Genomic DNA, 20,237 nt, shown 5'->3' on the forward strand with positions numbered 1-20,237 from the left:
CTGGGATTTCTCCTGCCTGTGACATGCAATGGAAAGCAGACCTGGCTGTGTGGTGCCTCCCTTGCTTTACACCATGGTGTGCAGCCTGTGCTTTCCTGGAGCACACTGTTCCTCCTGGGGTGCTCAGGAGAGCATCTCCAGCTTTTGGGTCTCAGGCATCTCTCTTGGAGCTGGTTTGTCATGTTGTATCCACCATGGAAGTGACAGTGGTGTTCCTGCCAACACCTGCCTTAAAGATCTGCAGCCTGGAGCAGAAAAGCAGAAGCAGAAGCCTGTGTTTTTCATTGGAGACACACTGCTTTAAAGCTCAGCAGTAGTCAGGACCATCTGTGCTCCTCAGTTCTTCCTGCTAACCAAAAATCCCGGGCTGAGGAACACGAGCAACTGCCTTGCAGCAGTAGTGAGTCGGAGAGGCCATGTGCTGCGGCAGAGCCAGAACTCCTGCTTGGATAAAAACTCTGTGTAACTGGGAGCAAGAATAAGACCATGAAGCTGGCTCGCTTCACCCCACTGCCTCTAAATGCCTGTGAACTGCTGAGTCAGCACCGTGCTCTGGAGTTGGTGGTGTGCAGTTGGCTGCACCTGGGGATGGTGGAGCACCTTTCACAGAACCTCTCTGATCCTTTCTTTTCAGTGTATTCACAGGGAAAACCTCCCCATTACCTTTCCTTTGCCTTTTGTCACTGGCTGCTACAGTACTGCCATCCTCTTCCTCATCTTCCCACCAACTTTGGAGAGCAGAGGAGAGCATGGCCCTGAATTCTGTTCTCCTGTCTCTTTGCTGGAGAATCCCCAGCACTTTCAGCAGGTCTGATGAGCTTAACATTCCCATTTTGCTTCCTGTGTTCAATGAACTGGTGTTGCTTTTGCTCCCAACAGCTACGGGGACCGTCCTCTCGCTCTTCTGTGCCCAGCTGAAAAGCAACCGTGTTGCTGAGTACAAAAAAAACCCTCTTGAATTTTTCTAAAAGCGCCTGGGCTCTGGTTTCTGCTCGAGGAAGCAGAAGGAGCAGTTTCCAGCAAGTCTGATTTCCTGAACCTGTGCCAAGGCTGGCATACAGCAGGGACGGCTGCACAGTGCTGTGCCCCTCAGGCAGGGGCTGAGCACTGAACCCCTCTGGCAGCCTATCCCCACACACCACGTCTGGGAGCCTTTCAGGAGGAGGACATGACCCCACAAAATCCCTAGGCTGCAGATGGTTTTTCAAGGTGAGCATTCGAGCTACCATTCTTCCTAGTTACATGGGCTTGCAAATGTGAATGAATCCCTGGTAAGCCGTTCATTTAGCTCAAAAAAAGAAAAAAACCAGACCAACAGGAAATGCCCCATTAATGCACTGGAGATAGAATCAGGCTGGAAAACTTCAGACTGGATTGTAACAGCACAGCCCACGATGTAAAACCCATGTGTTTGGCAGGCCAGAAGCCAGGAGCCCCAGGCTCTAATCCCAGATCAGCCAATAAAACTACAGGAAGAAGGTGGGGGGGTGGGGGAGGCCCATGTTTTCCTGGGCAAGCTCCTTTCACCATATGCATCAGCAGTTCAAGTCTTTAGGTTCCTTGGGGTTTCCACGTGAAATGTCTTCTGGAAGCCGTGGCCACCCCAGCCTTGCCGGGTCTCCCTCCCCGGCGGGAGCTGCAGCGTGACGCCCAGATGCTGCGGACCTGGGAGAAATGCCGAGCAACTGGCCAGCAGCAGGGAAAGCTCTGAGAGAAGGCTCAGCAGCTTGGAGAAGGCACTGTGTGTGTGTTAAGGTGGCTCTGGAAGCCTAAGTGCTCGTGAGCACTTCCCCTGCTCCAAAACACCAAGCTTCAAAATAGCCGTGTGTGCATGGGATGTGACTCGCCCAGACTCCCAGTCATTGACAGCAGCGTGGCAGCTTTTCCACCCTTGACTCTTTCCCCATACCTCCTGGAAGGAACAGGGATGTCCCAGTTGCTGGAAGGTGTGTGCATTTCCAGAAAGGCTGTCAGCTTCAGCACAGGCAGCAGTAAGGGGCCGGGTTGGTTTTGGGGGAGTGAGCTTGTTTGGGTTTTGTGGAGTTGTGTTTTTGTTGTTTTTTCCCTGCTGTGATTAAGAAAAGCTCTTGCTCAACAAGAAGGAATTTGTTGCAGGCGTGCCTGTCCTTCATGAGTGGATAGAAGCAGTTCTCAGCTCTTTCAAGGCTGGTAAGTACTAAAACCTTTGGACACATAAAGAAAAGCTGATCTCTAGGAGAACAGAGGAGTAGGCTCAAATCTGTTAATACATTTCTGGAGCCAGTTACTAGGAAGAAACTGGGAGTTTTACCTCAGGAGCAGGGAACTGGAATGCCAGCTATGGAAGCAGACTCAGCAGCTGGGCTATTTTTGGCTTGTAACCATTCTAATGGCTGTTTATTTTTAAGGTCACTTTCTGTTTGCATAGCATGTACACCCTTCTGCTGGGTGGGAGGCATTAAAAAACAATCACTGCTGTGCAGAGCTATGTGCTAAGCTCCAAGAGGGATGGAAAAAACAGAACTCTGTGTACTTACTGCTTTAAAACCCAAAAACATCTGCTTAGGTCATCAGATTTGTTGACCCACAAGCTGTGCCCCCACTGGAAAAATACCATTTCAGATACTACAGACTACTGCAGGGGATTGCTAAAGCGTTGGGGAAACTCAGTCAGATGATACCATGGCAGAGAGAGAAAGGCAAACCCAGAGTATTCACCCCACAGCTGAGGGGGTCAGAACTCATGCTGGCAGGTCGGGCCTGGATCCCAGTTCTTGTTTAAGACTTGTTAAATAACAACATACTTTATAGTTGTCTTATTGGCTCCTTCCTGTCGGCCATATCTTTATTCACACGCAGTCAAGTGATACAAACTCACTGGAACAGTGGCACTGTGCAAAAGACTGTACAAATGATTAGTTTGAACTGAGATTTAAAAACCCCTAAGCTGGGCCATCTGGCAGGCAACACACTGTTTGGAACGGGTCATGGTAAGGAAATGGTTTATGACATTGGCAGTGCACTCCCAGCCCCGTTCCTTTGCCAGAGCATAAAATACACAATACAAAAATACACTAGAAGTAATAACAGAGTTTGTAGAAATGTCTGCTGCAAAACAATTGCTGTTGTCTGATTCTCAGTATATTTACTCCCACGCTATATTATGATAGAATGCTTGAATAAACACCATTTAGTTCTAAGTTAACTGGAACTTTAAAGTTGATCTGGAGTTAACTGGACAGTCTTGGGCTCCAGTCCTGGATGTACATGAAGGACCGTAACTTTGGACTCGTGTGACCGACAGACATGAAGTGAGCCCACAAGTGAGCGTTCAATGCCTTGGGCTCCTGCATGGGAGGGAAGTGGAAGTTAAAGTGCTGTACTTCATAGGATCTTAATTTGGGGAATTTTCCTGGATTTTTCAAGACTTTTAACAAGTCTTCCCTGGGTTGTCCTTTTACCTGATAGGCTTGAGTTCATCAAGTTGCTGGTAATCTCTAACTGCCTGTTTGTGAGATCTGGGGCTCTGCGCTTAGTTCAATCAGCTATGGTAAGTCTCTCCCTCCCTCCTCTCCCTGCTCTGTATAATTTTACCCACCCCTTTCCCCTCTCCTTCCTCCCTCCTGGCCTGGTACAACAAAGACATCCCCTCTCCATGCGGCAGAGACGGATGCTCCAGTGCTCTGCTAAGGCTGCTCACACCAAGCCTCGCATGAGCTCCCTGCAACTGGAGCACCATTCCCTTAGGGTTTCAGAAGTTGAGAGACCCAGCTGTCAGAACTGAAACCTGTCCCGACCTTCCTGTGCAGGGATGAGCAGCTGTGCCCTCAGGCTGGCACGCCTGCAATGACAGTCTCCAATGTGGATGCCATGCTTGTGGAAAATGGCATCTGGAGTGCCCCTTGCTGTGGCAGAGGAACATACTGCTAGAAGGCAAATGTGTTTAACTCCAGGGTTTCTTGTTCCTTTTCCTCCCAAGAACCGATCTCAAAGCATCCCAGAAAAGAAGTCACTATTGCTTTGGTTTTGCTGATGGGAAGATTAAGGCACTGAGGGGTGAGCTCTTTTGGCCAAGGCTGATCTGCAGGTCTCTGCCCCAGTCCATGCTCTTCACTGAGCTGTTGCTCTCTGTGCTTGTGTTGCATGAGACATGCTCTCAGAGGGGTAAGCCCATCTCTGCTCCTCATGCAGGCACTACACACAGGGGCCAAGATCCACCTTCCTAGGCATGGCCTTCAGAGAAAACATCGAGAAGGACATGCATTGGAGGCCAGAAGTTGGCTTCCCAGCATCTAAATGTCACCTATTCTCAAGGAGGTCAGCTATGGAAAGATGACCAGGATACTTCTGAGGTATAAAACTCTGTGTCTGCTGGCCACTGGTCAGCTTTGTCATCATCAGACTTGTCGCTGTCATCACCGCTGGAGGGTTCATAGCCTGGGATGGCAGAATGGATTGGCTCCATCTGCCTGCGATCTGCCTCTGCCTCCTTCTTCTTTTCTGCCAGCAGCTGCCTGTAGCACAGGTTGCAGACCCTCAGGGGCTTGGGGGACAGCCGGGGCATCAGGAACCTCTGCCTGGAGCAGTCTGCACAGACGACGAAGCCACACTTGCGGCAGTGGTGCCTTCGGGTGAGCGTGGAAAACTTGGTCTGCGTGCAGCGCATGCAGATGTCTGTCGCCTTGTCTGGGATCCAGGGGGCTGCGTGCTCTGTGGAGGGCTGCCGGCCCGTCTTCGTCAGCAGGTGCCTGATGCACTCCTCCAGATGGCTGATCCACTCCTTCCTCTCTGTGAGGGAGGCTGCAGAAACCACAAAGGACTTCTTGGAGGTTTTAATCATCCAGCGGTTCTTCATCTGCAAGGTGTCTGGCAGCGTCTCCAAAGTGACATCTTCAAGGGGAATGATGTGCTGGGAGTTGTACTTCCTTTTGTTGATGACTATGCTGCCATACACGAGGATGTCGTTGAAAAGGAAGAATATGCGAGGCTTCGGCTTCTTGCGACATTCTTTGGTTAAAATCCCTTCTCCTAGAAGGACCCTTCCTGGCACAGCTAAGGGCTGCCCAGAAGCCCCAAAGCAGCTTTCCACAGCAGCAATGCGCTGGCTGTTGATCTCAGTGTTTGCCAGATGGTCCACCATCTCCGGCTGGCTCTGAAGGAAGGAAAATAGAGAAGTGGTGAAGCTGCAGACATCTGCACTGGGGTGAGGCTGAGTGGCAAACGTACGCGCTAGGGATACGCTCCTAATGTGACCTGACGTTAAGAGTAATATCCGTACCACGCCTCACCTTAGCTCATTACCTACTGAAACTGAATTTTCAAACTTTCAGATTCTATTTTGCAACAGCCCAGTGTGCACTGGCATAGTTCACTTTGCAGCAATGGAAGCCCTTGAAGGCAGAGCCAGATCTTTCATTCCAGCTGTGCTTTCTACCAGTGTAACTGTGTGCATGTAGTAAAGGAAGCTGGTTGGTCTGAACCTACACTGCGCAGGTTTAAGTACTTGCACAGGAGCTATTGTACTGTGACAGCTGAAACATAGCAGGACCCTCCTTATTTCTGTCCCTTTTTGTGCTGGGACCTAACTGATGCTGGGCTGGATGCAGGGCAGGAGATCTGGGAGCAAATCTCCCCTTCCTGACTGTGTGCCTGCTTTCTTGAAGATTAAGTACAGACACATCCACTTTGGGTCAGAGCTGAGGTGGGAACAAAACAGGCTGGCATCACTTTTTCCCAATGGTCTTCCTGGCATGACAAAAAGGGAAAAAAAAAAAGAAAACCACATCCATTACATGAACAAACCCACACAAGTTAAGCCCTTCCTTCATTACCCCTGTTACACCGAGGTTGCCAGTCCTTCCAGTTACAAGACACATCATTCTGAAAACAGTCAGACCTCTGCTGAAGGGAAAGTGGAAAGCAGCACGGTCATCCCTCCCCACACCTCCGTGTCCTCCTCCTGATACGGTCTGGGGTTTTGATAGTCTGTTGAGGGTTTTTTTAATAGAAAATACCTAGACAAGGGTAACTGTGAAGTGAAAGCAAATGTCTGCAGTAAGGAAAGTGCTCCGTTTGCTGCACTTAGCCCCTGCCGTGCTGAAGGGTGCTGCCCCGCGGCCGGCTGGCCATGGGAACGTGAGTCATTTCCGCCAGCGAGGTAGCTCAGCCATCACGAGGTGGCTCCAGGATCACAGGGATTTGTGTCGCTCTGGCTGCTCTTAGTGGTTCTTCAAACCACTAATGCAGAGCTGCTCTCCACTGCTTTCTCCATCCTCCTTGTCCAGAGTCCCTGCACCCATGAAGGATGGAGGGGAAAGGGAAGAAGAGGAGGACAACATCCCTGGTCCCACTTGTTTGGGGCAATGACGATTTACATTCTTCCCTTGCCCTCCACCCCAAATCACCCCTTTGGTATGCTAGCAAGGAAACCACAGAGCCGCTGCTCAAGGGTGCTGCATGCTGTTTGTCTCTCGCCTGAAGTACCTGGCAGACAGATCAGTCAGTTCTTGTGAGTTCCCAGGATTTTCTTCTCTACAGCAGGCCAGGGTACAAAGGCACAAAGCTAAGATGCAGGTTTAGCCCTGGGTGACCTAAATGAAGCGACCTAGCCTGCAGAAATAGCTGTCACAGAGCAGCATTGAATGGCCGGTGCTCCTGAAGAGCTGGCTTCTTCAGGTTCTCCTGTGAACTAGAGGGAAGGTCCCACGGCCTCAAAGGGCCTCAAAGCACCAGAGTGGATTTGATGGAGCTGGGACAGTGTTAAGCATACCCACTCATGAGTCCTCCAGTGTGGAGGGCAATTAACTACAATGCTCAGACTGGGGAGCATCTATTCTGAATCACAACAATGCTGCATGTGGTGTTTTCTCTCCAGCTTATGTACACAAACCAGGCTGAAGAACAAACAGGCAGGGCAACTGCAACACCAAACTCCCAGAGTCTCACCTATCCTGGGATGTGGTCTCTTGAAGTTTCCTACGAACAAATCCTTGGATGAGGAGCTCTTGAGTGAATGAGCAAGATGAGCACACAAAATCATAAAGAAAAAAGAAAAACTGAAGTTACAGCTTGGGAAGTTTAATGGGGAAAGGCTGTGAATGCACAAAATACAGTCAAGATTTTTTGGCACCAGCAACATCAACTGCGATAAACCAAAGCAGTTAATCCCACTCCCACTAGTCTTGATTCCTTGTGTTTCTGGGTTATGGGGCACCACCTCCTAGTCTGCTGCTTCTGCTGTTATTTTATGTATTTTAGAAACATGCTCCAACCTCTCAATCAAGTATGGTACTTGGCTGTATTGCTAGGCATCTCCTTATCCTGGATCCCAGTGGAAAGGAAAACCTTTTGTCAGATACACAAACCACAAAACATAAGCTTGCTTTCAGAGGAGTGTAGGCTTTACCTGTTGCATTGATTTGGGTCCCTGCATAGGCCAGAAAGCTCTTGGACTTGCTGCATGGAGCAAGGGAAAAGAGGCTGGACAGGGGCTGGGTGCAATCCTGACAGGTGAAAGAAATGGGATCGGGCTCTCATGCATCACACTTCTACCGGCAGGGTATGGCCTTATTCCTCCAGTCTGGTTTGTTACCCAGTTCAAATGCCACAAGTCAACCAAAGAAAAGCTAACTCTGCTCTGGGAAAATCTACCCTGCCAAGACTAAAAGTGTCAGTGGCAGCTCTAGCCCAGGGTATTTCCAAGGAGTTTTCCAGGGAAGCAAGAGCAGGGCATTTTTCTTCCATTTCTCTCCCCTCAGGCATAAATGACTGGAGAACAGCACATACACATACTAAGCAGTACAACAACAGGGCAGTGGGATTCACATCGCCTACCTTTGGACCTGGACAACCAACTCTATCTATGCACACCTATTCAGTTAGAAGCAGCCATCTGTAGAGGATGCCTCACCTCAGCCCACTGCATGCAAGATCAATCTTGCCCCGAGTTCTACACAGTGCTCAGCTTGAGCAACTGCATACAAACTGATTTCACAGGAATATCGTGACTCACTGCAAACAGTAACACTCAGCTTGGCTTTGGAATTGAAGTACCATGTGAATTTGGTAAAGAAAAATAGTTGTTGAGTGTTCTTAGGGTCCCCTTTCCTGGGAGGTGTGAGCCTCTTCCTCTGGAACAACAGTTATGAGATATAAAAATGAGGACATAAATTCCAATCTATTAGATTCATTTTGGTGAATGTATTTTTCCCTGTTTCTTCAAGTCGTCCTGTCAGGCCAGCAGGGTCACAGTCCTTATTACCAAGGGATGCGTCTGCACGTGCACCACGTGCGGCAGAAGCGCATGAGCAATGAGGGTGGGAGGGTGTACTTTACTGGCATGCTCCTTTTCATGGGAGGTTTTGGCATGGCAAAGTTTAGGGTTGGCTTTTTTCCATGAAGATCTGCTGGTTCTTCATGTGATCAAATATTATGCTGTGAATATGTAACTCTGTGAATACGATTCATGTTCAAAGGAAAAATAGCCCTCTTGGGCACTCTGCTCCAGAAGTAAGCAAACTACATCTCTGAACAATGAGCACTTGTTCACTTGTGATTATAAACAGCCATGTTGACGCATGCCAGGCAGAGCATTTCAACTTAAGCTCCTGGGTCAGTGACTCTAGGGTATGTTTTTCAAGCCTGTATGTATCTAAGGCTTAGTCATAGCAATGCAGGTGAGCTCTTCCACCAGATTCTTCCGTTCCTGCTCTCAAGCAGAGCTGACAGTCTTGGTAAGCACTGCACACCTAATGCATGCCACAGGGAAAGGATGGTCCCTCAGTACTGGTGCACTGAGATCTGAGTGCTGAGTCTGGCAGCAGAAAATGGCCCAAGCCTCTGCAATTTGCAAGCTTCCCCTGTTCCCCCTTTCTGCTTTGCTCAGTTGAAAAGTCTCCCCTGGAGTGAGGTCTGGAGGAAACTGCCACACCCAGGACAGTAAGCAGAATGCACCGTTTAGCCAGAACAGGTGTTGAGTAAGAAAAACATCATTCCTCTTCCTGCTGGAGGGGATTTCAGCTTGCCTCCCTCTCCTTCCCAGCATGCTGTAGGCATTGGGCCACTGAGGAAACGGGGCAGGCTCTGGCATCCCCCTTCCAGTCGTGCTCCTGAGGAACCCAATTCAATACATGTAAGATTTTGGGACTGTCACATTGAGCCTTTCAGAAATGCAGCCAGTCTCAGTAGGGCTAACTGACCTACTGACCTTCTTGCCACTGTTGCTCAGCACAGCCAGAAATTTTTAAGCTTTAGGAGAGTAGGTTTGGACCAGGTATTAGGAAGAAGATTCTTCATTATGAGGGTGGTGAGGCCCTGGCACAGGCTGCCCAGAGACACTGTGGCTGCCCCCTCCCTGGCAGGGTTCAAGGCCAGGTTGGATGGGGCTTTGGGCAACCTGGGCTGGTGGAGGGTGTCCCTGCCCATGGCCACAGGGTAGGACCAGATGGGCTTTGAAGTCTATTCCAACCCAAACCATTCTCTGATTCTATGACTCAAGGGGACAGCTGAATGATGGCTTTTGAGGAACCAAAACCAGGTGGTAGTCTGAGCTCAGGTGTCCAAGCAGCTTTGTATGGAAGGAAGGAAAACCTGAAAGTCAAAGAAGAGCCTCACCCCCTCACATCAGGGTGGTACTCCATGTGCACCGCCTGCTCTGCCCATCAGCATCAACCTGGTGATCGGCCATAAGGAAGAGGCCTCTGTAAGGACCTCTGGGGTGTGGAGCTGGAGGCGACACAACAGAAAGTGGTCAGGCCGCAGGTTACGGGCTCAGCCTGGACATGCGCTCACAGCAAGTGACATACACGGGCTCGCTGGTGAGGTGGGTGGTCACCGGGGGAAGAGATGGATTCCGTATCTGCCCCGTGCCGCTCCGAAGGCGGGTGCCAGAGGAGGGGTTTCCACTTGCAGCTGAGCAAGGGATCGGCTTCTGAAGTTCTGGGACACGGTTAAACTCGGTAACTTAGGAGTCCCCGCTGAAACCCCCATGGCATCGCCACTGCAACCGCCTCAGGCCACGCACGGACACCGGGGCGCTACGGGGCGGCGGGCAGGGATCGGTGACCCGCTCCCCCGTGAGCAGGGCACCGCGCACGCCTGCGGAGACCGGCCTGAGGCGGGCAGGGCCGAGCCGCCACGGCAGCGAGCACTGCCGCGCCCACCCCCCGCTCCTACAGCGGGCGGAGCAGGGGAGCGAAGCCGACAGACCGCTCCCCTGCCGCCGCACCGACCCGGCGGTGGGAGCCCTCGACTCTTCCAAAACCCTCCCCCCGGCCGCACGCGCTGCCCACCCGGCCGGCTGCCGCCACGGACACCTCCTCTCCCCAGACCCGCGCAGCCTGCGCGCCCCGTACCTCCGCAGAAGGGCCCCCGCCGCCTCCGACCAGCGCTCCCCAGCCGCCGCTCGACAGGCAGCTCCGCTCCGCCACAGGGCCGGGCTGAGCCCCGCGGCCCCGCCCACCCCGCGCCCGGCGGCCAATGGGCGCCTCCCGGGCTCAGCGCGAGCGGGGACGGCGCCTCTCGCTAGGCGTCGGCCGATGGCGGAGCGGGGCAGTCAGCGAAGGGTGGAGCGAGCTGCCACCAGGGGGCGCCGGAGTGCAGCTTCCCCGCCGCGGGGCGGGGCGGAAGGGCGGGTTGGGGTTGGGGTTGGACCTGCTCCTCCTGTGGAGCTGTAGCCGATGCTTGGGGCTGCCTTGCGGCTCCGCTGCCTTTACCGTTTGAGAGCGACAGGGCCGGGCCGGGTCGGGCAGGGCAGCGCAGCCCCTGCCCTCCGGCACCTCTTCTGCCTCTTGTCCTCACCGGGCTCCCGGCGGTACTTGGGGGGCGGCTCTTGCTGCCCCTCCCCGGCGGCAGCTTTTCCTTCCCTTTGCTTGTAACGCCGGGAAGCTCCTGCCGTGCTTTAGCGCTGAAGTGCTCGGGCTGCCACAAGAGTTTCCGCAGGGCCTTGCTTCTTTCATACTCTGTGTCATGTGAGCGTGGGCTGCGGCCCCTGGCTCCCTGGCATGAGGGAGGGAGGGTTAGCAGGCGGTGCTGTCTGGTCACCATCAGTCTCCTGCAGGCCTGGGAGAAGAGAGCTCACCCCAGAGGGCTGGCTGCTGGGCTGAGCAGTGATTTCTCAGGTTGTCGCTAGGGCTTTAGCGTGCCAGGGTCTTTCCTGGCCTTGTGGGAAAGCACGACTGAGTGGCCTGTTGGTGGAAGGAGCCTTTGCAGTCCGGCTCTCTCGACTGGGAGCTGCTTTGTGCTGAGCCTGGGCACCAGCTGCCTCTGTCCTGGCTGCCTTGTGAGCAGTCTTCTAGGTCTGGGGAGAGCTGCCCAGCTTGGAAATGCATCCTTGGCAGAATACTCTTTCACATAGAAGTAAAAAATTGTGTAAATACGTGAAGGGCTGAACTAAATAGCTCAGTGCACCTTAGCTGCCAGAACAATTCAGATCTAACCAGCTGTAGGTTATCACTCTTTAACTTTGTTTCAGCATTTGGAATTTGCCCCCATGTTGTCCTAACCTTAGTCTTTATCCCTGAGAGGTAGCACTTTGATTTATTTTTCTTGTTGTTTCTCAATATTCTCCCCTGGGCAGTAATCATTATGTGTTGGCCAAATGTAACACTGAGTTAGCTAAACAGCCTGGGATTTGAAGGTTGTTTCTACTTTCTCCTTCAGACAGAAGTGGAAGTGTGCTCAGACAACCCTGCATATGGCAAGGGAAGCCTCAAGGTGTGAGCTGAGCGTGTGGTCAGTACTGACCAGTTGCACTTGAGAGCTGACGCTTGATTTGGAAGCTGTTGCACCCTTGTTTGAGTTTAACCAGAAATCTTAAGAGCTTTTTGATAGGCAGGCTCTGAAGCAATTTTTTCCTGGTTGTAAGAGTGAACTATTTGTGAGACCACTTGAAAAAGCTGCAGCCCAAATTACCAGCTTTTAAAGTTTCTCTGCCTTGCTCCAGTTGCATTATCTGATCTATTGCCTCTGGCATTTTCTCCAAAACCACTTGTTTCTCAGTAGCAGAAATATCTTGCCCAACTGGGATATGATAATTTCAAAGCAAGTAAAGGAAACTGCAGCTGCTCAGCTGAGTCAGCCAAAGGTAAGCTCTGCAGGGGAGAAAATGGCTTTTTATTATCTTCTAGTGGCAAAATTACTACAACAGCCTGCAGGAAAAGATTAGATTATAATAGTAACAAAAACATCTGTTAAATTCTGAGCTCAGTGTATGTTTAGTGCATGTTTTAGACAAAAAAACCTAGGCATTTGATAAAATTATTTTGAATAAAACTCAATATTGAGATGCAGTTTGGGATGTTAGGAACCCACTGTGATCAGGGGACACAGTGGTTTTAACTAATTGACTACATGGGGTATTTCATCAGTGGACAAGACAGCTTTTAAGTATGGAGATTTTATTGAATTGAGGTTATTACTATTACCTATTACTTAATGAGTGAATAAATCAGCATGTGTTCATTATATGGGCTACTTGTAAGCATGAATAACCTCTGTCCTATGCTCTGTGAGAACATGGTGTGCATGGAGGGATGAATGTTTGTCTGATCTGGCTCCCAGTAGCTTCAGCTAATCAGCCTATTTTAGAAATGTATGAATTGCCATGATTGATTTGTGTCTCTGAAGCCTTACCAACATCGTTGGAAATGAGGTACTTCCAGGTCTGACGGTGCAGAAATCAGAGCCCTGCTTGGCTCTGTTAGTACAGACTGAAACCTCGGAGCGTCACTTTCCAAAATATCACGTTCCACGTGGGTTGGAACTGCTGCCAGACAAACTCCTTTTGGAAGGTTGTTGTGTTCTCTGGGCTTCTCCTGGCCCACGGGCTCGAAGTTACCCACTTCTGAGTTGTTCCTGGGAGCCTGGCCACAGAATAATTGTCAGAGTGATGAAAGTATTCCTGAAAGCAACCCTGAGACCTGCTTGCTCCTCTGCTTGTAGAGTAAGGAAGCAATACACAATCACTGTGGTTTTGTTTGTGCAGCATCATGGCTGTGCTTTACGTGTGTGCAACCTCCTGTTCTAAGGGTCTGGATGTGCAGCATTACATCCTTCCAGTCCCTGAAGGGAGCTTATAAGCAGGAGGGGATTCAACTTTTTAAAAGGGTAGACAATGGCAGGACAAGGGGGAATGGTTTGAAGCTAAAGGAGGGAAGGTTTAGATTAGATATTAAGGGGAAGTTTTTACAGAGAGAGTGGTGAGGTTCTGGAACAGGCTGCCCAGAGAGGTAGTGGATGCCCCGTCTCTGGAAGTGTTCAAGGCCAGGTTGGATGGGGCCCTGGGCAGCCTTGTGTAGCTCTAGGCCTGGAGGTTGGTGGCCCTGCCTGTGGCAGGGGGTCGGAGCTCTATGATCCTTGGGGTCCCTTCCAACCCAGACCATTCTATGATTCTATGATTCCATCAACTGTGTGAGTGTTTGTACCCTCCTCACAGAGTAAAACTGAAACTTGGAGGGTCACATATGGTCGTACACAGCTTGATCACTGAAATAGGACTGGTGGGTTATTTGCTATTTTCTTTCAGCAGAAGCAGGTCTGGCTCAGAGTGAATCACTTGGAGCAGCCCTGACTCATAGTCCCATGTGCGGGGTCATGTCCCAGCTCAAGTATCTCAGCAGTGATTGCAAGAGTGTGCAAGAGCACAAACCCATTTATGCTTCCAGAGTCTAAAAAGATGCAAGTTTGCATCATAAGAACTTTCTCTCTTTTTTTTTCTTTTTTTTTTTTTTTTTTTTCCCCATGCATTGCCCTTCCCCCTCAGACCTTCAGCCCTGTTCTCCTGGTCATGTGTGCAGTGCTGTGCATGGCCTTCAGGTAGCACTGGAACTGAAGTCTTCATCAACCAATAATGACCAAGCAGGTAAACAGCAGAGGCTAAACTTAAACACTGTGTATAGATGTGTAATAATTATTTGCTCTTGTGTGGTGGTTTTACCCTGGCTGAGAGCCGAGATCCACACAGCTGCCTGCTCCTTAAAGGAAAAGAGCAGGGAAAGAGGGAAGGGGGGAGGGTGAGAGGAAAGGGAAGGGAAAAGGAAGGGGCAAATAACCCCAAAACCAAGAAATTAAGAGGCCCATGGGTTGGGATAAGGATAGTTTACTAAGATAACAGAAAGATACAATATAACAATGCTGACAGGACTTTAGAGCAAAAATATATGAAGCTGTTGATACACAATGCAGTTTCTCACCGAACCCACAGCTCAGGCCGTGCCACCCAGAGCCGTCCTGGAACCCGACCGTCCCCCAAGAACCGCGTGTCCCGGAGCCGCCCCAGGCCTTCCTCCCGTACAGCCCCCGATATCCTGGGCAGGACGTAACTGGCGTGGAATACTCTCTTTGGCCAGTTCGGTCACCTGTCCTGGCTTCGCCCCTCCTTTCTCATGAAGAGCTGAGAAAGTCCTTGACTGTCTGACAGCAACTAACAACATCAGGGTGTTATCAGCACTACTCCCATTTTAACTCTCAAACACAGCATCCCATCCGCTGCTACAAATGAAGTGAACTCCATCCTGACCAAAACCAGGACATCTTGGTTGGGTTTGAGGGAAAAGAAAGAAGGGGGTGTGTTCTCCCCAGTAAAAATGACGTGTGGTTGTCAGGACTACAAGAGGGGTTTCAAACCCATGTTATGTTTAGGGTCTATGCTGAGGTTTGTGTTGAGCCTTGGCAATTGTCTGTGCATCTCAGTGCTGCGAAGGCATAAGGCAGTTTGCTTGTTCCTACTTAATTTTCAGTGATAAATAGCAGTGGTGAAACATACAGTGGGGGAGAGGAATGCTAGGGGTTTCCCTGCTAAGCCAGTTTCAGTTTTAATAGCTTGTTCTCTTCACAGTGGCCTGTAACTGTACTCGCAGAAGTTGGTGGGAGACCAATTTTTGTTTTGGATCCACACGTAATAGGTAGTCCCGTTTTTATATGGCACTTCTTAACTGCAAAATACTTGGGGGATTTTGTCACTGAAATGTTATTTATATGATGTCATTGGTGTGCACTGCTCTGCGTGGTGGAGTATACTGTGAGCAGGGAATGTGATAGAACTTGAAACCATGAACAACCCAAACACACTGATTTTATGTTTGTGGGGTCAGGGGAGACTGTGCTGGAGCAGGTGGGTGTCTGGAAGGCATGCTGAACCTCTGGTGCTGGGCGTGGGAATCCAGGGCTGTGGATGTGCAGAAACACCCCCAGTGTCCCACACTGGAGCCCTTCCTGGCCGCCTGCAGCACCAGTGCCGGTGCTTTCTGGCAGCCTTGTGGCTTCTCCCCTGGTCTGGGCTGTTGGGATGCAGGCAGCAAGGGCGTTTTGTACCTGAAAAGTGAACAGGTCCGAGCCAGGAAGGAGTTACCTTGTTTCAGCACAGGAGTGTTTGGGGGTTGTTTTTCCTGCCACTTTGTTTTGTTGTGCTAATCCAGGTTACTTTGTCTCAGATTGTTCAGGTTGTGTCACTGACTCCCGTGCTTTTTCTCACCCTTAACAGCACGAGGTTCCTGTTCGTTTTCTGAGTGGATTGATCAAGGGGGTCAGTCACTGTGAGTCCGCGTGTGGCACCCAAGAGCTGCCCAGCGTTCAGCAGTACACAACTGGGAGAGTGTTTTCTCTTCAGAGGAGCAGAATGGGTGAGTATGCACTAACAAATGTTAGAAATGACAAAGGTCCTAAAAACAGGACTCAAGGTAGACACGTTAGTGAAGCAGTAATTTATTATACGTTCTTGCAAGAGCGGGTGACCCAACAAAGTTGGCACACTTTGGTCAGTGCCTGCAGCCTTTTTATACCATACATCTATACATATTCATCACCTGTCCTGCTTCGTATCAAGATGAGTTCTAAGAAGTGGTTTCCATAAACTCCTCCCAGTTGCGTCTGCGCATTGTCCTGTGGTAGTGGTCGTCGGGGGTCTCAGTGATGAAGGTTCGGAGTCTTCCTCAGGTTGAACCTTTCAGCTCCTTCCTCTGTTTAACTATGGATTTTACAGGCTCAACCAAGGCGCCCCATCCACAGCAGTACATAATATAATATACATGGCATGTCTGGGACATTCCCGCTTCCATTGGTGAAGAAAATTAAAATGTATGAGTCCTTTTGTCTGGGACAATTGCTTACTGGCAAGTAGTTGTCTTTATCTTAACTTTCCCGGCAACTGACATGGCCCTGGGCTGAAGGAAGTCAAAGCTCCAGACAGGTTTCAGTTGCCCATGTTGATTTTTGTAGCTCCTGAAAAGGTTTGTTATCTTTACTAATGGGCGATTCCACTCCTGGTCAAAATGATTAGATTTATCGAGACCCCACATCGTTTTGCCTGTTTTGCCTGTTTGCCTTGATGTGGTAATTTGTGCCCCATTATCAATCAGCCTGTTCCTTGAGCCTGATTTCCTTTCAGTTCCAGCCCATGTCCTCAGTCAGGATTTAACCCCTTATCTCATTGTCCAGGATCATCTGTATCTTTTAGCAGAGCTATGTACTCAAATTGAACCCTTATTTGAGAACAGTATTCCCCCTTATTTTATGTACTATCCTAAATTCCCTACACAGGATTTCTGATGAGGCAGCCTGAGTCCTTTAAGTCAGTAAAGAATACAATAACATTTTTCAGTTTGCAAAAGCAACATTTCTTACCACTTTCCACACAAACAAGCCACATGTTTAGCAAGGTCCCTGACTGCTGTTTGAGTCGTGTTCCCCAGTAATGGGAGCGGGTTCTAGTCAAAATATGAAAGGGGGAGGTGAGAAAGAGAATATGAAATGCCAGAACTGCAAGAAGGTGCAGGTACTCAGTGCAGAGAGGGGTGTAATATTAAAGGGAAAATGCATGAAATTAATGTGTCTCTTTAAAAAGGCTGCTGAAAGCATTTGCAGCATGCTCTGAGAGAGTACTGAACCTTCTGGGCTCAGCCTTCCTTCCTGAATGTCATTCTGTGCATGTTCTTCATCTGAACTCTTTTCCTGCTATTGCTGTTCTATTTAAACAGTGATCTCCTATCCAGAGTGTGCTTTTATTGCACAAGATAAATCGCAGTGAACAATTAGGTATTTCAAACACTAAACTTAGGTAGATTAGGCATTTCAAATATTAAAGTGGAGAAAAAGCAGGGGGAACAAGAGTGTGATAATCATCAGTTAATTTAAAAAGTTGTAAATGTGTTCACCTATGATTGACTGATTAGTTAAAGACACACAAAAAAGAGTTTCATTCATAAACCCTGCGTTGGATATAGCTTCTATAGCTCCTTAGAACAGGTGCCCAGGCTGAGTGTGTGTGTTGCTCAGGAAAAAAAAAATCCCCTCTTTGTAAAGGACCCGTGCCTTGCCCCACATCAAAGTCTTTGTGCAGAAAGTCGTCTGCTGTGATTGCCTAGGGAGGTTCTACACACTCAGCGTGTATTGCAGAGAGATCTGTGAAAGGGAAAGAGGGGAGAAAAGAAGAAATTCTTCTTTCTTTTTGTAGTCTTCAAATATAAGAGAAAATTGAAAGGTGGTGTGGGTTTTTTTTCTCCTAAGGTGTTCTGCTGACATCCTGGAAACCTCTGGATCTTTAAACGGAGAGATGCTGAGCTAAAGGAGGAACCATGGGGATTGCTTGCCAGGTGGAAGAGACTTATTGGTTTTTGGAGAGTGTATTGCTGCTTGGGCTGTGCAGGGTATGAGAAATTATATAGACTAGGGCACAGAGGATGTGTGAAGAATCACACCTTAATTTGTGATGTACAAAAATGGTTGCCTGTTGAAAAACCAGAGGGATTTTTGTGTGACAGGAGGTGCACAGTGGGCTTTTGAGGGACATCTGAAGGAGAAGTTGAGGATTCTGCTCTGTACTTCAGCTCAAGCTGTGCAAAAATTGTCCATGTGTGCGCTACCATCCTGCCTTTTTGAGAGGGGAAAGGAGCTGCAAGGGTTAATGTTTCCTGAGATTTGTCTCTTACTGGTATACTGAAATATGCAGGAAGGCTTGTTTTTGTTTTCTGGTTGGGTTTTTTTCCTCCTCTTTTTGTCTTCTCTCAGAATTAAATATCTCTTCTCTTAGCCCAGCCCTGAGGAGGATTGGGGGGAGGCAAGGGAGGGCACTGCAGTTTGGTTCTCTACCATTTGGGCTGTTTGAGTTCATTAGCTTGGGAGCCCCCACAACTGCCTCAGGCCATGTACCTCCTCATGCACCCAACTTGGGAGAATCTCTTACTGCTACTGCATGCATTAGCCTTCATTAATACAATTAGCATAATAGCGATTAAGATTCATTATTCCCTACAAAAAGATAAAGCCAGTAATACATATCTCAGAATCAAATTCCTTAGCGCCTTGTCTTGGGATTCCTTTATTTTGGAGTTGTTTGCTCTTTATATCCTTCCATCTCCTAGAAAAAAGAAAGCCACTTAATTGTAAAACTGTTTGGGTCAAAGAAATGCACTGAGATGATCTTTCATGCATGCTAAATAGGTAAATTGATCTATGGGACCCACACAGCTCAGACAGCCACTCAACAGTGGAAACTGCAAACTTCATCTTCTTCAAGCACAAAAGCTACTTAGTTTCCCCATGTTGAAGACTTTTTATAATAGCAATAAGACAACTCTAGAGAGAACCATCTAATATTAACTCCAGGGAGTAATCATCTAATCACAATCTGGGGGTGATTTGAAGCACTCATCTGGACCAAATGCCTCACAACACCCCAGGAGTGGTTTTATTGCATGATAGCAGTACCCCATTGAGCCTTATTGCTTAATTAAAAACAAATTCCCAAGTAATTTTTTTGCCTTTCCATAAAAACACAGTAGTACATAGCATGTATAAAACATCCATTAAATGATGGTAGATGCAAATTTACATTGTGAGATACAATCCGTTTCTTTACCACTTGGGGTTGAAGTTAAATGTAAAACCATTTCCTATAATCTGTGCACTGCTGTGTTTAGAGAGGAATAAATATGGGAAAGAGAGGTTCTTTGTAGGATGCTGTGTTTTTATTAAGTGATATGTTTGGTCTCCTTACAAAGTAGTTCAGATTCTTGTCCATCTTGTAGACACAATAGTCGATCAACAGCGAGGCCTCCTCTTCTGCTGCCTGGAGATTTCCTCAGCTTGCTGTAATTTCCCTGCAGATGTTCAATAGCAATCCTGTATTTCTGTCTGGGATTTCCACTTGTCTCTGAGCAGAGAGAGCTTCAACAGTGCAGGAGACATAGTTGGGATACATCTAACATACTGCACAAGTCCTGCCTGAGCGTCCTCTGTGGGTTTCATAGTCTAATGCAGGTTAAGCCTGGCAGATGCCCAGTACAGCCACTTCTGGCCTGCAATGGGTGTGTAGGTGACGGGTCTTCACCTCCTGCAGTTTGGCTGGGACCACTGCTGCAGCTGTGGCTGCTCTGCAAGGGACTTAGATTGTGGTTGGAAAGAGCATGAAAGTCCTTTTTGCTCACTTTGAGGCGTGTCTCAGCATCCCAGCCCACAGCTCCTGTCGCCTTTACAGAGTGCTTCCGCGGCGTAGTGCACCCCTGAGTATCATTCATATGTTACTGGCAAAGGAGTCCAGGTTTAAGTGATTGACCAAAAATTATACAGGGGGTGCCTAGAGGCATTTCTCAGAGGTCACAGAATCCCAGACTGGTTTGGGTTGGAAGGAAACTTAAAGCCCATCCAGTCCTATCCCCCTGCCATGGGCAGGGACACCCTCCACCAGCCCAGGTTGCGCAAAGCCCCATCCAACCTGGCCTTGAACCCTGCCAGGGAGGGGCAGCCACAGTGTCTCTGGGCATCCTGTGCCAGGGCCTCACCACCCTCATAATGAAGACTTTTCTCCTAATATCTAATGTAAATCTACCTGCCTGGCAGCCAAACCTGCACCTGGGCTTTTGGCCGCAGCGTTGAAGTAAATGTGGGGGAAAGGTTGGTACAACATTTGCTTAAGATTTGTGGCTTTAGATGCCCATAATTAATTGGTGGAGATAAGCTTGCAAGTACATTTTTTTTTTTAAATGAAAGCTGAGAATTAATTGTAACTATTACTCTAGTAGTTCCACATACTGAAGCTTTCTTGAGGTACCTGCATGCTCTGTCTGGAGGATGACACTGGTGTCAGTCTCACCTGCTGCGGGCTCTACTCAGTGTTACACACACCCTTCTGGTTTTCCCCATAAACAGTGGTTCCCCAGGGACTTGTGGGAGCTGAAGCCACATGTGAATGTCTCGTGCTGGTAGCAGGTTGCAGCATTCAGGGTTCTAGGGGAAGTGTACTTTGTCCTGTATTTATATTTTGTAAA

At 49.0% G+C, this 20,237-nt stretch overlaps 1 protein-coding gene across 1 annotated transcript; it reads right to left on the reverse strand.

Annotated features, from left to right (window-relative positions):
• Nucleotides 1–3,615: 3,615 nt before the first annotated feature.
• Nucleotides 3,616–5,187, reverse strand: PLEKHF1 (pleckstrin homology and FYVE domain containing 1). The gene has a single exon (XM_084269918.1). The coding sequence runs from the start codon at nt 5,117–5,119 to the stop codon at nt 4,298–4,300; it is 822 nt and encodes a 273-aa protein (XP_084126044.1). The 5' UTR covers nt 5,120–5,187; the 3' UTR covers nt 3,616–4,297.
• Nucleotides 5,188–20,237: the final 15,050 nt, after the last annotated feature.

The sequence above is a fragment of the Gallinula chloropus genome (genome assembly GCF_964237585.1).
Source record: "Gallinula chloropus genome assembly, chromosome: 13".
Lineage (NCBI taxonomy): Eukaryota > Metazoa > Chordata > Aves > Gruiformes > Rallidae > Gallinula > Gallinula chloropus.